This window comes from Ictidomys tridecemlineatus, chromosome 8 (assembly GCF_052094955.1).
Source record: "Ictidomys tridecemlineatus isolate mIctTri1 chromosome 8, mIctTri1.hap1, whole genome shotgun sequence".
NCBI classification, from domain to species: Eukaryota; Metazoa; Chordata; class Mammalia; order Rodentia; family Sciuridae; genus Ictidomys; species Ictidomys tridecemlineatus.
In genome coordinates, this window is record NC_135484.1 from 44,258,790 (window position 1) to 44,274,524 (window position 15,735).

Below are 15,735 nucleotides of genomic sequence, written 5' to 3' on the forward strand. Positions count from 1 at the left end.
ATTGCTCATCTATTAATTTGTATTTGATTATTTAATTAATAGTTCAAAAAAATGGAAGCAGATAGAGATTACTAATCCTGAGTCATATGTTTAATCAGAGAAATGCAGCACATAGATTTTCTAATTAATCCTTTGATAACCTCCATAAGGACAATCTCATCTCCTTAAAGTCTGGAGAGGATAAATAACTGGCACAAAGACAAAAAGAATAAATACAAGCTATTTAAATCTAGGCTCCTCTGAGTAAGAAGACCATGCTCTCTTTGCTATACCATACTGCTTAGTTCACACTTCATACAGTACACACCAAAGGAGCCTTCCCATTCCAATTTGTTCTCTCCCTAAGTGACTTAGTGATTTCTTTATTATAATTACATATTAGCAGGTTACCAGAACTGCTTGAAAAATCATTTTGGAAATTCAACAAACAGCACAGGTGTCTGCAGGTGGAGAATGTGTCTTCATTGCCCAGATGTGGCTTCTGAACAGCTTCGCCTAATGTCCAAGCTGGCCTGAAACAGTGCTTCCTTGTTATCTGGTGTCATTGTTAATAGTTCCCCTGTGGTACTGGATTATACAGGTGGGCCTAATGTAATCAAAGGCCATTAAGAGTGAAGCAGGAATGACAGAGATAGATTTGAAGATGCCAAACCAATGGCTTTAAAGATAGAGCAAGGGACCAGAAGCCAAGGAATGCAGGTGGCCTTTAGAAGCTAGAAAGAGCAAGAAAATGGAAAGTTCCCTAGAGCCTGCTGAAGCAACACATTTTGTTAAACTCTGATTTTAGCTAAGTGAGACTTCCAACTTCCAGAACTATAAGCTAGTAAACATGGGGTAAATCATTAAACTCATGGTAACTTGTTATAGCAACAATAGGAAACTAATACCTTTTCAATTTTAAAATTGAATAGCAATAGGAAACTAATACCTTTTCAATTTTAAAACTGTCCTGTTTGCACAACTTATAAAGTTCATAACAGATGAAGATCTGACCTTGAAAAGTCAATACACCATCAAATTGGAAAGCTTCCATATCCTGGCTCCCTGATTTTGGCATTAGGGGGTGTCTGGGGTCCAGGAAAGCTCATTTCCTGTACTCTTCATGGATTGCTATAGATTTACTGACCTGGATTCAATAATGTTGTCAGGTAATAAAGAACAGAAATATATACCATGTTTCAAAAGTCATAAAATTAGAGATTACACAAGCATTATGCTATCCAGATTGTCTCATGTAGAATTAGGTTATTTGCTTCCCAGAATGGGGGCTTTACTGTCCAGTCAGCACAAAGGCAGAGATGCTGCACTGCACAGATGGGAGGGGGAAAGAATGGATTTTTTCCAAGAGTGTAAAGTGAGAAAAAGCAAATAATCAATGTTGGGCAAGAGAGCTTCATTTAGTCATTTAGTTCTGCCTGGGTAAGCAACATCTGTGAGAAATAGCCCTCCCCCCCTCAATTTGCAGATATTTATAACTAGACCAGAAGGTGGTTTAAAGACATCATGATTAAGTGAAAGAATAAACTATAACTGCAGGCTGTAGTAAAACCAAATGAGATCTCAGAGGTCACTGGTCTAATCCCCAGCACTGAAGCATGAGGACCTTCCACATTCTCTGTTAATATTCACGTCCTGTCTTTTCTAGTAATGGGAACTCCTGCTTCCAGAGACCGTCTATTCCACTTTTGGATGAAGACTTATTAACCGTGTTTCTTTATATTTAGCAATAATCTTCAACCTTCACCCTTTGGTTCAAGTTCCACTTGTTTGCAGCTACATACTACACGTCTGCACCAGGACTTACCCCTGGCTGCACACTGGCATCTTATGGAGAGCCTTTAAGCAGCAGATGCTTGGGCTGTCCCAACTGGGGAGAGTGGAACCCAAGCATCTGTATTTTTAAAATTCTGTAGTCACGGATGAAGATTACTGGCTTGAACCCTTTGTTTGTACAGTTATGGATGCCTCATCTGAATTAAATCTTTTCTTCCTTAGGCTGTGACTTTCAACCATCCCTCTAAATCAGACAATAGAAAGCAATGGCAGTTATGACTAACAGCCTTGGGAAGGAGAAGCTGTAGGAGGCAACCAGGAAGGATCTGGAGGCCCAAGGAAATGGTGGGGTTTACTTGATTTCTTCTATATTTATAAATGTATAACCCAAAAGATTATTTGGATTTCATCAAAATTAAAAAATTCTGTGCAGCCAGGCATGGTGGCTGATGCCTGTAATCCCAGTGGCTCAGAAGGCTGAAGGGACCGTGAGTTCAAAGCCAGCCTCAGCAGTGGTGAGGCGCTAAGCAACTCAGTGAGACCCTGTCTCTAAATAAAATACAAAAGAGGGCTGGAAATGTGGCTCAGTGGTTGAGTGTCCCTGAGTTCAATTCCTTGTACCCGAACAAACAACAACAACAACAACAACAACAAATTTCTGTGCTTTGAAGAATTTTCACAAGAAATGAAAAAAAAAAATCAGAACGGGAGAAATGTTGGCAAACCACATATCTGATAGTATCTAGAGATTTAGTATCCAGAACATGTAAAGAACGATTGCAAGTCAAGATTAAAAAGACAAATAATGTAATTTTAAAATGGTCAAAGCTGGGCCTAGTGGCACATGCCTATTATCCCAACAGCTTGGGAGGTTGAGGCAGGAGGATCTCAAGTTCAAAGCCAGTCCCAGCAACTTAGGCCCTAAGCACCTCAGTAAGATCCTGTTTCTAAATAAAATATTTAAAAGGGCTGGGATGTCTCTCAGTGGTCAAACACCCCTGGGTTTAATCCCTGGCACCAAAAAAAAAAAAAAAAAAAAATCAAGAGATTTAGACATTTTTCCAAAGAAGACATAAAAATATAACCAGGTTCTTCTCCCAATATCTTCCCCAAACATAAATATACACAAAAATCCATTACCATAAGCATTTTTGTATTTTGCAAACATTTTGCTTTAACCATAAATTCCTCATAATGATAAAAGTAACTTCAATGTCCTGAATGAGCGTATCTGGATATGGTGGAAAAACCCGAGGACCCGAAGCTACTCCTAGCTCTGACCCCTATCTGTGGAGTACAAGGGCAACCCCAGAGGCAGGCAAGTAGAGATCTGAGAAGAAACCCTGGATTTCACAATGACTATTTGAAAATTCAAGAATTTCCCTGAAGAGTCTTTTGTAAACTCCTTAAGGTAAAGGAAAGTTATTTTTTTAAAATTTAGATGTAGATTAAAGGAGCATTTAGCTATTTCTTTGTTTATATTAAATGTAAATTGAATAACCATCTATCATTTCTTTGCTTACATTAACTTCTGTTATTCACAAAACAATTAGAAAACAACACAAGGCAGTGCTTCTTCAAGAACCAAGCCATGTGATATCAATGACAGTGAAGGAAAGGAGAACAGAGCATTTGTCTATATCCTGACATTGTTGTTACATCAACAGGGCCCTGCATAAACTGCCTCTATGCCTTATGCAAAGAATTTTCAAATTATTTTAAATAAGATTCTCAAATTATTTAAGACATTTTTTCTTCAAATTACAAATGATAAAAACAATTACATAAATTTATTTAAATAAAAAAATAGAAACATTGGATATGAGTGGAATTTACTATGAGCTAATTCTCCAAATGACATTAGCCAAAAAAGAGCATCAAAATTCCACAATTAGCCGTTAAACAGTAATTTCCAGTATTTAGCAATGTGTAGAGACATTTTTGGATTGTCATTACTGGGAGAAACTACCAATATCTAACACATTAAAACCAGGGATGGGCAGCTAACCATTCTATAATGTGAAGGACAGGCTCCCTAACAAGGAATTGCCTGATCTAAAATGGCAATAGTGCTATGGTTGAGAAACCCTTCACTAAACAAAGCATAAGCAGTCCATGGAATACTACATGGTCATTAAAAATAATCTTATAAATTAGTGATTTTTCGATTCTGTATATTAGGGTATGTGATGGATCACCTGAGGAGATCTTAAAATGCCCCATTCCCAATAATCAGGATCAAATTCTTTGGGATAGAATCTAGGCACAGCTGTGTTTTATACTCTTTCTTGGTGATAGAAATATATAGCCAGATGTGAGAGTCACTAATTTATACCCACATTATATACAGACATTAAATAACATGGAAACATATATATTTTAAATTTAAATAAAGCATGTGGCAAAACTATGTACAGTGTAATTAAATTTCTATTAAAATATATATGAACTGTAAAATATATGTGCACTGTAAATATATGTATGCATTGAAAATGGCACCAAAGTGTAAGGGCACTTATTTGTATATTCTTTCTCAGAATTAGTATGTATTTATTTGCAATAAAAGTCAATAAATCACTCTGTAAATAGTTTGACAGTTTCTTCTAAAATTAAATATACCATGACCGTACAACCCTGCAATTATACTCTTGGGCATTTATCTCAGAGAAACAAAAACTTCTGTTTACACAAAAATCTGTACATGAATGTTCCTAGAAGTTTTATTTGAAATAGCCCCAAATAGAGATAGTCCAGTTGTCCTTTACCAGGTAGGTGGTTTAATACACTCTAGTACATCCATACCGTGGAGTATTACTTAGCAATAAAAATGATTAACTACTGAATTATGCTCAGTGAAAAAAAAGTGAATCCCTAAAGCCAACATATGTACAACTGCAATTTATATAACATTCTTGAAATGACAAATTTTTTACAAATGGAGAAGAAATGAGTGGTGTCAAGCAGGTGGAATGGGTGAAAGGGAAGTAGGTAGGATTATAAAAAGGCAACATGAGAAATCCCTGTGGTGAGGGGAATTTCTTAATGTGGACTCCATCAATGTCAATATCCTAATATTGTATAGTTTTGTAAGAGGTTACCAATAGAGAAAGACAGATAAAGGATTATGGAATCTCTCTGATGTATTTCCTAAAATTTGCTTGTGAATCTATAATTACCTTGCGTTAGGCAGCCTTGCATTGCTGTGGCCAAAACACCTGACAAAAATAATTTAGTAGAGGAAAATTTTATTCTGGGCTCATGGCTTTAGGGGTTCAGTTTGTGGTTGGCCAGTTCCGCTGCTCTGGGACCACAGTGAGGCAGAACATGATGGTGAAGGATGTGGCAGCGGAAAGCTTCTTAGCTCAAGGCAGCTAGAGAGCAGAGAAAGCCAGGAGCCAGGGACAAAAGATAATCCCCAAGGTCATGCCCTCAGTGACCTACTTCCTCCAGCCACCCCCACCTGCTTACAGTTACAACCTAGTGATCCATTCAGATCATTAATTCATCAAATGGATGAATCCACCAATTCAATTACCACTTTCATAAACTCATCATTCACCTCTAAACACTCCTGCCTCGCCTACTCCGAGTTCTTTGGTGGGGATGCCTCACATTCAGACCATAACATCTTTAACAGTTTAAGGTTTTGTTTTTTTTTTTTAAAAAAATAGGAATCAATCTTAATGAGAATAAAAAGCAGCCACTGTGTTGGAACGAGCTCTGCCTTAAGGAAATATGTTTCAAATAGTGGCAAATATATGATATATGGGGATTACACGGTTTCCTCACCGGCAAAGCAGTACATAAGGGCGAGTAACACACAAGGGAAACATAAGTGGAAGGAGAGGATGGCTGCAGAGCTTTAGAATTTACCTGATACATGAGCCCTCTCAGCTCCTGATGCTTGCAAATGCGAGGAACCCCAGGTCTAAGCTAAAGTCAGTGGAGGCGGCAGATTTAAACAGGAACAGGCACTGCTCAGGTGCTCCCTGTTCCCTCCAAAACAGTGATTCTCAAATCCAGAGAGCGTTGGACTCACAGGAGAGCCTGTTAAGGCCAACATTCCCAGACATGTCCCCAGACGCTGATTCTGTGACTCTGGGGTATGGCTCATAAATCTGCATTTTTAAACAGACTCCTGGGGTGAAAGCAGACTTTTAAGAACACTGCTCTAAGGGAAGCTGAGAGGCAGACTGGGTCTCCTCTGCCCAAGAAGTGATGCTTGTCCTCCATCAGAACAATGAATTTCAGTTGTATTTCCTAAAGGGAGATGAAAGGGATTCTTCTAGTAAGGGGACTTATAAAGTCAATTACAAGGTTAATTGCTCAGAACTGAACTCAAGGAATGGTGTAGATGTGGATTCTTAACTGCAGAGAAGAGAAAAATAAAACTGTGGACATTTTGCTGTAGTAAGACCATGGCCTGTTTGTCCCTAGGGTCTGTACAATAATTAGCATTTTGAGGGAACCTGGTTCTCCCAGCACTGTGGTCCTGTGGTCAAGAGCAGCATGAGGGGAACATATCATGGTTTTCTTCTTTTTACCCTTATGAGTACTTGGGTGACCTTGGAACACAGAAATTAAACTATTTAGACAAAACAAATTGTTACCGATAAATATTATCTTTTAGCTGTCATTTTTTTTTTTTTTTTTGCCTGTGTACTAGACAAAAAGCTCCATATAAAACAGAAACTCAGGGGAAATGGGGAAATGTTGTTTAAAGGGTACTAACTTTCAGTTTTAAGATAATAAGCTCTGAAGAGCTAATGTCCAACGTGATGACTGTAGTTAATGATGATGTATTAAATGTCTGCAGTTTGTTAAGAAAGATCTTAAATATTCTCACCATACACAGAGAGAAAAAAAACAAAACAAAACTGTGGTGATGGATATGTTAATGAGCTTGATTGTGGCAAACATTTTACAATGCACATGTGTATCAAAACATCATAATTTATATACATATGTATAATTGAGAAAAACTGGATACACACACACACACACACACACACACACACACACACACATATCTCTCTCTCCAGTTTTTGCCAATTATGCCTCAATAAAATTGGGAACAAGTAGGGACTCACACACTGATCCCAGCCCACAGCCACGGCCACTCTCTCACTCTCTGCTGTCTTCCTGATTTTTTCTTGTCCTTCCAGGTACTAGTCTTATCTGTGCTCTTCTCAGTTTGTTTCTGGGCTTAGGACATTTGCTCCTCTTGACGATAATTCTGATTATTCACTTTAGTTGCTTTGCCTCTTGTCATCTCAAATACCCACGATTTCCAGCCCACCCTTATTCTAAGAGATTCCCAGCTCATTTCCACCTGATGGAAGGTGTTCTGCCCACCAAGGTGCCCCATCATCTGGCCATGCTGGTGTGTGCTGGTGATATTAACTATAATACCACTGATGAAGCACATGGTTACCAGTGACCAGGTACTGTCTCTCCTCCTTTTGCCTGTCCTACTTTGGTCTTACGTGCTTAGACATTCCATACTTGGCCTGTTTCACTCTGTGTTTTCAAAAAACTAGTGAAGGAATGGCTAAGAGGGTCTCTTCACACATACCAATTCTAAGCCATTGTTAATGGATGCAGCAAGTGTGGTGTTCAGGACAGCACTAGACCTTGGTGTGTCATAATCAATTAGTCATGCCTGCCTTGGGTGAAGATGTGTGTACGGTCTTGCATTCTAAGAGGGGGCCATCTTCTGACATGATAATTTCTTCCTTTCTTCAGGGCTGATATATTAACTGCAAATGCCTCACAAGATCTCTTTGCATTCCTTTACTCAAACTCAAATCTTTCAGAATAGAAACTATTTCTAGTGCATTAGCATTTTCCATTCATTTTTGCTATAAAAATATCTGCAAAGTAGAAACTGCAAAAATTGTGTCTTTTCTCCAAAGAGAACATAATCTGCCAGTGCCTTTGGCAGAACCCATTTTGTGCTTGTAGTGTGGGAATTGGACAGATCTTCCTAGCTTCAGGTCAGAAATAAGTGTAGCTTTTGGGCTGAATGGTATAGGGAAAACTGTTCCCTATTTTTTAGTCTCTTCCTTCTGTGGCTGTTGCTTATCTTTTACCATCAATTGTAGTTAATGGTCTAGAGACAAAACTTAGCCTCTGTCTTAGAGCTGAAATGTGAAAACCCAAATCATGGGAGCTTGCTTACAGAATTGCATTCCTATTTTCCACACAAAATCAGTGTGTTCCACGTCCCAGCACTCTGACCGGTGTGTCATGTCTACAGAGTGTCATCTTCACAAGGGAACACTGACTCAACTTACCTTGTAGTGGAAGAGAAACAATCCACAGAACAGGCTGTACAAATCCGCTGTGAGCAGAGAGAGGTTGACCGAGGTGGCGCTGGTTTTCTTTATGACAACTGGCATAAAGCTGTAGAGACCAAACATGCAGGCACTAAAGCCAACATAGAGCAGTCCTGGGAGAGAGTAAAGAGAGGAATGTCAGTGCCTCCTCCAGCATCCTCAGCATCCCCACTAGGAGGACCAAGAGGAATCTTGCACCCAACCTATGGCTCACCGAAAGCAGTTTTTCTTCCTCCATATTAATTTTGCTTGCCCCTATAAAAAGTACTTAAGGGTAAAAACTTATTTCTATATGTTTCAGGTCCTAAGTTTAACAAAAGTGACATCAGATCTACATAAAAATTTTGAGCATGAAGTAAGTAAACTCGGTACAATAGCCCCCTCTAGTGTGGAGGACATGCCCGTCACTACAAGAGGAAGATGGAAATGCGTTTTCATTATTTCAATAAGGTAGATCTTGAGTGTGTAGTCTGTCATAGTAATATCAGAAGGTTTTTGATTCTCCATCAGAAGTTTTAATTCCCTAAAAGTACCAATTTCCCTACACTTGGGTTTCACACTACTTATAATTCATTTTCCTTTTAATCAAGTTACTAAAAATGCAATAAATACTACATAACCTATGACTAATACATGAAGACATAAAATTAATTCAGTATTTCTTGAAGAACTCTGTGATTAACAGACTGTGAACAGATCCATATTTAAGTCACTAAAAATAATCAAGTTTGGATAGAATATAGTCCACACTATTTTTTTTTAAAGGGCATCATTGATTTGCATCATACCATGTCTGCGCTCCAACGTTCCAGAATTCTTATACTCTTTCATCATATTACCTAACATGCCCTGTGTGGATTCTGACTTGTGGGTTCTGATGTCTTGTATCCACTCATTTACTCAATCATTATTTACTGAGTACCTTCTATACCTTAGGGATTCTGCAATGGGCTAGAAATACAATGAAACACAAGATGGACCAGAAGCTTAGGGTTGCTATTTGAGATCTGCAGGAGGGGGTAGTGGTTAGAAAAGGTGGTTAGGTAAAGCTGCTTTGTGGAGATGACATATACCTTGAATGCTAATGGACTAAAAGGAAGATTGTAGAAAGCAAGAGAAGAATATTTTAGGCAGGGAGATCTTCACATGAAAAGAACCTGAGAAGGGACGGGGTATAAAATCTTTGAGGAGCTGCCAGGGTCCAGAATGACTGAATGGGCAGTCACAAGAAATGAGATAGGAAAATTAGGAAGAGGATACCAATACTTGTGTCTTAGAAAGAAATTTATGTCTTATTCTAGTTGCAATAGGAAGCCACTGAGCAGTTTGTAGCAGGCATTTAAAGTAATCTGATTTTCATTTATAGATTACTTTGTCTACCCTGTATAGAGCAGATGAGAAAGAAGAAAGCCTGGGAGGAGACCAGTGGAAAATTTAGTATCCTAGCCCAAGCAAGAGAGATTAGTGGCTTGCCTGGGCTTGCTCCCAATGGCAGGGGAGAAGAAGGAAGGAGGCTAGATCTGTGAAGACTCAACAAACCCTGGTGAGGGACTGAAGGTGGGTAGTGAGGAAGGGAAGGTATCGAGGATGCTATGAGTTCTAGCTAATTTAGAAACTAGGTGAATTATGATAGCATTTACTGAGATGGAAAGAACTAAGGGAGACTAGGTTTTCAGGGGAAATAAAAGCTCCATTTTGAATGTCAAATTTTAGATGCTTATGTATAATCCATGAGGATTTGTCTATTAGAGAGCTGGATAAGTCCTTGGAGGGCTCAGAGAAGAGGTGTGACTTTATAAGCACACTTGCTAAGCCGAGAGAGTAGAAAAACTGGTATACAGCAGACTTTCACTCTACTAATTAGGCTAACTCAGACTGCTACCAGCTTAAGCATATTTTTTAAAGCTGCAGAAATTAAATATAGGGGGACACCGTGGAATAGATACGCCATCACAGTGGTCTGTTTGATTAGGTGAACTAGTGCTTTGGTGTACGATTACCCTGTTTGTAAATGCCGAAGTCAATCAAATGAGCACATTGTTAACAGGAGAGTTGGCCTGCAGTCCCCATAACAGGAAGCCATGAACCCAGTCAAGGGGCCTCAACTGTCTACACCTCAGATTCATTGATAAAAAGAAAGGTGTACCCTTAATTAACTCCAAGATTCCCCTGCTATGTGGTCCCATTATCCTGTCTTCAAGGGAAGGCCAAATCTTGATTGGCCTCCATAAAACAAACAAAACAAACAAACAAACAAACAAAAAAGGAATCAAACCACAACATCAAGTACTGAAACCCAGTACATTTTCTTTCCTATGACATTTGACTTTCACCATAGCCTGCATTCATTCATACATCCATTAGCACAATATGGCAAATGGGACAAAGGGAATATTTAAGTTATTTACTGGACTTCCAGCTGTGATTCTAATGCTTCTGCTCCCCAGGAGCATACTTCAGCTGGATCAAGTCCTACATTTGAGTTTACTGTTCAGATAATCACAGCCAGTCTTGGTGTTCAGTAGAGTAAAACAAAGGAATAAAAACAATGAGAAGTAGTATCTTCTTGGCTTTTAATCATTCTGTATCTTGCAACTGTCCCACACTGTGGGAAATTACAATTTGTTAAAACTTTCTTCAAGTCCAGAAAATATAAAACATTTCTCCTTCCGTCTACTCTAAGGAAAAAAAAAGATTTTTTTACTTTGATAAAGTAAAAACCATATGAGCTGTGCAAGAGATTCTAAGAGGTAGATCAGTGTTGTGGAAAGACGAAGGAGAGAGATCCACTGACAGATGATGGAAAATGAAGACAGACTTAGATTATGTTCTTTTACCCCAACCAATACAAGTTCTTCAGAGATCAGAACTTGGGCCACTCTTGGGTGACTTCCCAAGGAGTGCGAGGAAGGTGAGATGATGCTGACCATCCTTAATGTTCCCTGCCTCTTTGGTCTAGGAGTGGCAGTAGTTGCTATTCCATGTCCCAGTTCCCCAGACAGAAACTGCAGTGTCTGCCTAAAGTCCTCCCCTTAACATTGTCTCCACCACTTCCATTTGTCTATATTTTATGAGATGGGAGAAGGTAGAATCGCATCCATCTTCTTTGCTGACATTCATTCATTTGCTCATTTAAGCAAACACTGCAAACACTAATTCATAGAACTAACTAGACATAACTTTCTTAGCCTTGTTTTTGAATACACAACCAGGGTAACTCTGCAACATGTCCAATCCCAAGAGTGGAATCCTAAATAGAAGTTATACTCTATGTACTTATAATTTGCCAAAATACCTTCTACTGTTGTGTGTAACTAAAAAGAACAACAAAAACAACAACAATAAAAACACCTTCTCTGATAGCCATGTGCCCACAATCAAGCTAAACAAGAAAACTATGTACTTGGTCAGTGTACACTAATGAGGACAAATGTGGCCCAGGCATCACAATTTCAAACCCAACCCTACAAATTCTTCAGAAAGAGAAGGATGGATATTTGATTCCCCTTCTGGGCCATTTGGGCCTAATTTCCAATCAAGAATTAAATGGATGACTTTGTAATGTGTTCCTTTTACACTGTCTTCATCATCTTGAACTATAGAGGACTGACATTTTAATGGCAGTCTGGGAGCTTAGGATAAAACTATCTTTTGATGACACATTTAACTAACACAGAATTATAAGAGAGCCTCGGTGGACATGCACATGACATCCACATAATTAGAGGAGAAGTTCTTTTTGATCATTATTACTACAGTCAATATCAAATTAATTTATACCCACAGACCACTGCATGTGAAGTGCTACTGAGCACAAGAAACATTTGAGAGTTGTGGCTTTGAGAATCACAAGGCAAATTTGCTTCTATAACCTGCAGCTGCTTTCCTTTCCTCGCTGCCCCCCTCTGCCTTCCCCATCCTCTCCTCTCTACTCATTTTCATTTAATTATAACATCCTATACATACATTTGAGGAAAAATAAGTCACAGATCTTTGATGATATAAGGACCGAGCAGCCCTTGAAATCACTAGTGATATCCCTTCGGGGATGTCACGTGCACTGCCGTGGCTCACACGTGCCTTCAGAGGAAATGATGTCCCCAGCAAGGTGGATCTGGAGCATAGGGGCCCAGAGGTAGGTAAAGTGATGCAGGGGACTTTATGTCCTTGTTCTCCTCCCTTGTCAAAGGAAGCTGTCAGTTTTGTCAAATCTATATAGGGCTGGAGATGGCTTGAACAGCAAGCTCCAGGGTTGTGGAAACATCTGAATTTTTTTGCCTTCCATTTTCATTCATTCTGCACACATTTCCCAAGCGCCTCTTGGCTAAGCCAAATTCCATGTTCACTGCTGGGACCCGTGTGCCTCCAGATAGACATGGAGGATACCTGCTGAGGGCATTCAATGGCAGTCCCTTCATGGGCTTGCTCTGTGATCGATCATTAGAGCATCACCTAGGATCTGAAATCCTTGTCCCCAATATTTTAGAGGAAAGTGATTCTAGAAACAGGTGGAATATGGATGACTATTAACTAGCTCAAAGCATGTCTGGTATTTTCTAGGTTCATTTGGATACCAAAAGGATTAAGGATTTCTAATGTGCAAACGGCTCCTTTCTGAAAAGGTTTTTATGGGCTCAGAATGCCCATTACCTTGTTTCATTTCATGCTTTTTTGTTAAGTTCAGTTTTTTCCCTTTTACTAAAGTGCCGCTTTTTAATGATCACATCAGTTTTGTGCTTCCTGGCTAGACCAAATTGCTGTCATTTCTGTGCTACCACTGCCTCAGGGCATTTTCCTTTCTGGTTGGTCTTTAACCTAATAACACACTTCTGTGTCTATACACCATAATGGCACCTTGACAGTGATAATGTGAAGAAGCTCAAGCAGGAAACATGATGAATTACACAATATGGTCTCTCACAGTGTACAGGAATCCCTGAAATGAAAAGGGATTTCACCATCTTTTCCCCCTGCCATTCAAAATCCCTTCCTTGTTCATGCACTGCGCCCAATCACATCACTCTTAAGATTGATAAAAACAGTATCTTAAGGTGCGCAAACTTCTTACCTATTTGCCAATCCCAGGGCACCTTTAACAGCTCCTTATGCTCCATAATAGCTCTGCAAATTCAAAGAAAGCAGACCTGATGAGCAAGATGATAATTTGTTCTATTTTTCTCCCTTCTCTTGATTTGCCATATTTATACAAATAATAAAACAACCAATTGAATTTCAAAAATGACTTTGAGCCATACAGAGGCAGCCTGTGGTCTTGCCAAGTGTGGCCAGCAGTGGTGAGAGCTTCCTGGTGGCTATGGTAGAGCTCAAGACTCCACTGTCCTCAAATAGTCCATCCAGACCCTTTGTTCTTTCTCACTCAGACGCTTTCTAAGAAGCAAATGCCCAGATTCAGAAAATTTCTGTGCTTGCAGCTTTAATCAATTTTCTGATTGGGCATTTTATAGAGTAGTAGTTCTTAAGGATAAAGGTATCTTTAAAGTCATCTGGAGACTGTGTTAAAATACCACTAGAGAGCTTGATTCTGCAGGTCTGAGGACCACACTTTGAGAATTACTCACTAGAGGAGGACCAGGAGGTGAGGTTGGCATCACTCCACCAGCATTGCTTTGGTGCCAGTGTGCCTTCAGTTATCCTATTTGCTAAACAAGCCTTTATTTGGCAACAAGTGTCCCTCAAAGGGCTCAGCCATCAATAATGGGCTGTAACTGAAGCAAATGAGCACTAAATCTCTGAATATATATTTTGAATTCAAGTATAATAAGCCATAACATGAGCCATCCATCTACAGAACATTGGCTATGAATAGCTGATCTAGAAAATTCATTCTCCTCTCCCAAAGTTCAAACACCAAACTTAGGAACTTTAAAATGCCACCACACTTTCAAACCAAGTTCTTCTCAGATAGTCTTTCCCACCTCTATGCTTTGTTTGGTGAGTTTTTCACCAGTATTCAGGATGCCAAAATCTGGAGGCTGGCTAGAAATAGCCTATATACAAAACTTGTTTAAGGCGATGCCAACATTATCTTCCATTAGTAATTTAAGATGTTGAACCAACACAATTACAAAATACTTGCTTTGCGGATAGAATTTGATGTGAGAATTAGTCATCTGTAGAAAAGGATTTGGTGAAATTAGACTGGAAGTTATACTACCATTCTTTACTTCTTACATGAAACTAAAATGTATGTTCTTTACTGATGGAAAATTATGATTTGACACTTATTCTCACAACAAATTGAGGTACTGAATAATTCATTAAGTGATGATTTATATGCACTAATTCCAGGATTATTACAGAACTTGTGCTTTCGGTTTTTTGAAGCTTAATGAGTATTGGGTTACACTTTCATGTTTTTAAGGAAGATAGAAATACTTAACTCTAAGAAATGAATTGACATATGATCCATGGGCAATAAAAATCAAGTTTATAAAAGGGCAATTTACAACCAGAAGTTTTCTAGTGGTTATCACTAGTAAACAGAATGTCCTTTTGTGGAAGTACACTGAATTGTGATATTTATGCTTAACTTTTCTACTTCTCTAAATAATAACATGCTTACTAGGTTGGGAGAATGGATGTATTCTTAATGCTTTCTTGAAAATTATTTTCCAGGCCTATTAAATGTTTTATAATTTATAGAAATTTGTGTAGTTTGAAGGAAATTTACTAATAAATATACTTTGCACATTTCATGAGACCTTTGTGTGGGAAGTTTGTGACTTCTTTTCTGCCTTGATTTTTATACTTTTAAGGACAAAAACTTTAAGAATAAGTTCCATTTATTTGCTCCTTGAATTTTTTTGTTATTTTTCTACTCACAATTGGATTCCACTGAAAAATGCACCAAAGAGACCAATCATTCCCAGGAATTCCACTCGGCTCAAGGTTCGGATGATGTATTCTTCCCAGACGTTAGAGATACCATAGAGCGTAGCTCCGCCTAAGACCAGAAGGTCCCCTACCAGCTTATTTTCCCCTAGGAACCAAAGAGAACAGAGTGAGCCTCATTAAAAATTTCTTAATAAGGGAATCTGGCTGCAGCAAATGGAGCTTTCTTTGCCCATTCTATTCTGACATTTTTATATGAAGTCCTGCGATTTCCAGTTGAGATGGAGTACAGATTTTTTATCTGTACTCTCTCAGTGTGTTCTGATATAAAAAAGGTTTCCTATCTGGACACAACCAGAAGTTTTCCCTAATCAAGAAGGGGACTCAGTTCTTTCAAATTGATTCTCTCCGTCAAGTTCAATGTCTGCGGTCCAGTTATGTGTCTGTGAATACATGCTGATGTGTGCACGTGTACTTTTTGTTTCAGGGGAGTGAACCTGGCTTAGAACAAATAGGATCAATTTCCTCCCCTCTGCTCTACATGGTGAGAATAAATAGAACAGAGCAGGCAATACTACATTTTGACCATGGGCAAAATGTGCACATACATGGACAATGAGATTAAGAGGATTTATGAGCTGAAAATTTTCAAATCTCCTGAAGAAAATAATGTATAATGCACTATAATGTTAATATTTTGCTTTTTTTTTCCCATCAAAAAAGTAACTTGTTTTAAACTCAATTTTGTTTTGAGTCCAATTTTTAATGAATG

General features: G+C 38.7%; 1 protein-coding gene across 1 annotated transcript in view; it reads right to left on the reverse strand.

The window, feature by feature from the left end:
* The window catches only part of Slc35f1 (solute carrier family 35 member F1), a 387,998-nt gene that overhangs the window by 23,234 nt on the left and 349,029 nt on the right, over positions 1-15,735 (reverse strand). Inside the window, exons 5-7 of the mRNA XM_078019331.1 lie at positions 14,955-15,111; positions 13,180-13,232; positions 8,070-8,224 (exon numbers count right to left, since the gene is read on the reverse strand). Of these exons, the coding sequence (XP_077875457.1) occupies positions 8,070-8,224; positions 13,180-13,232; positions 14,955-15,111 (365 nt within the window). The remainder of the gene's footprint in view (positions 1-8,069; positions 8,225-13,179; positions 13,233-14,954; positions 15,112-15,735) is intronic.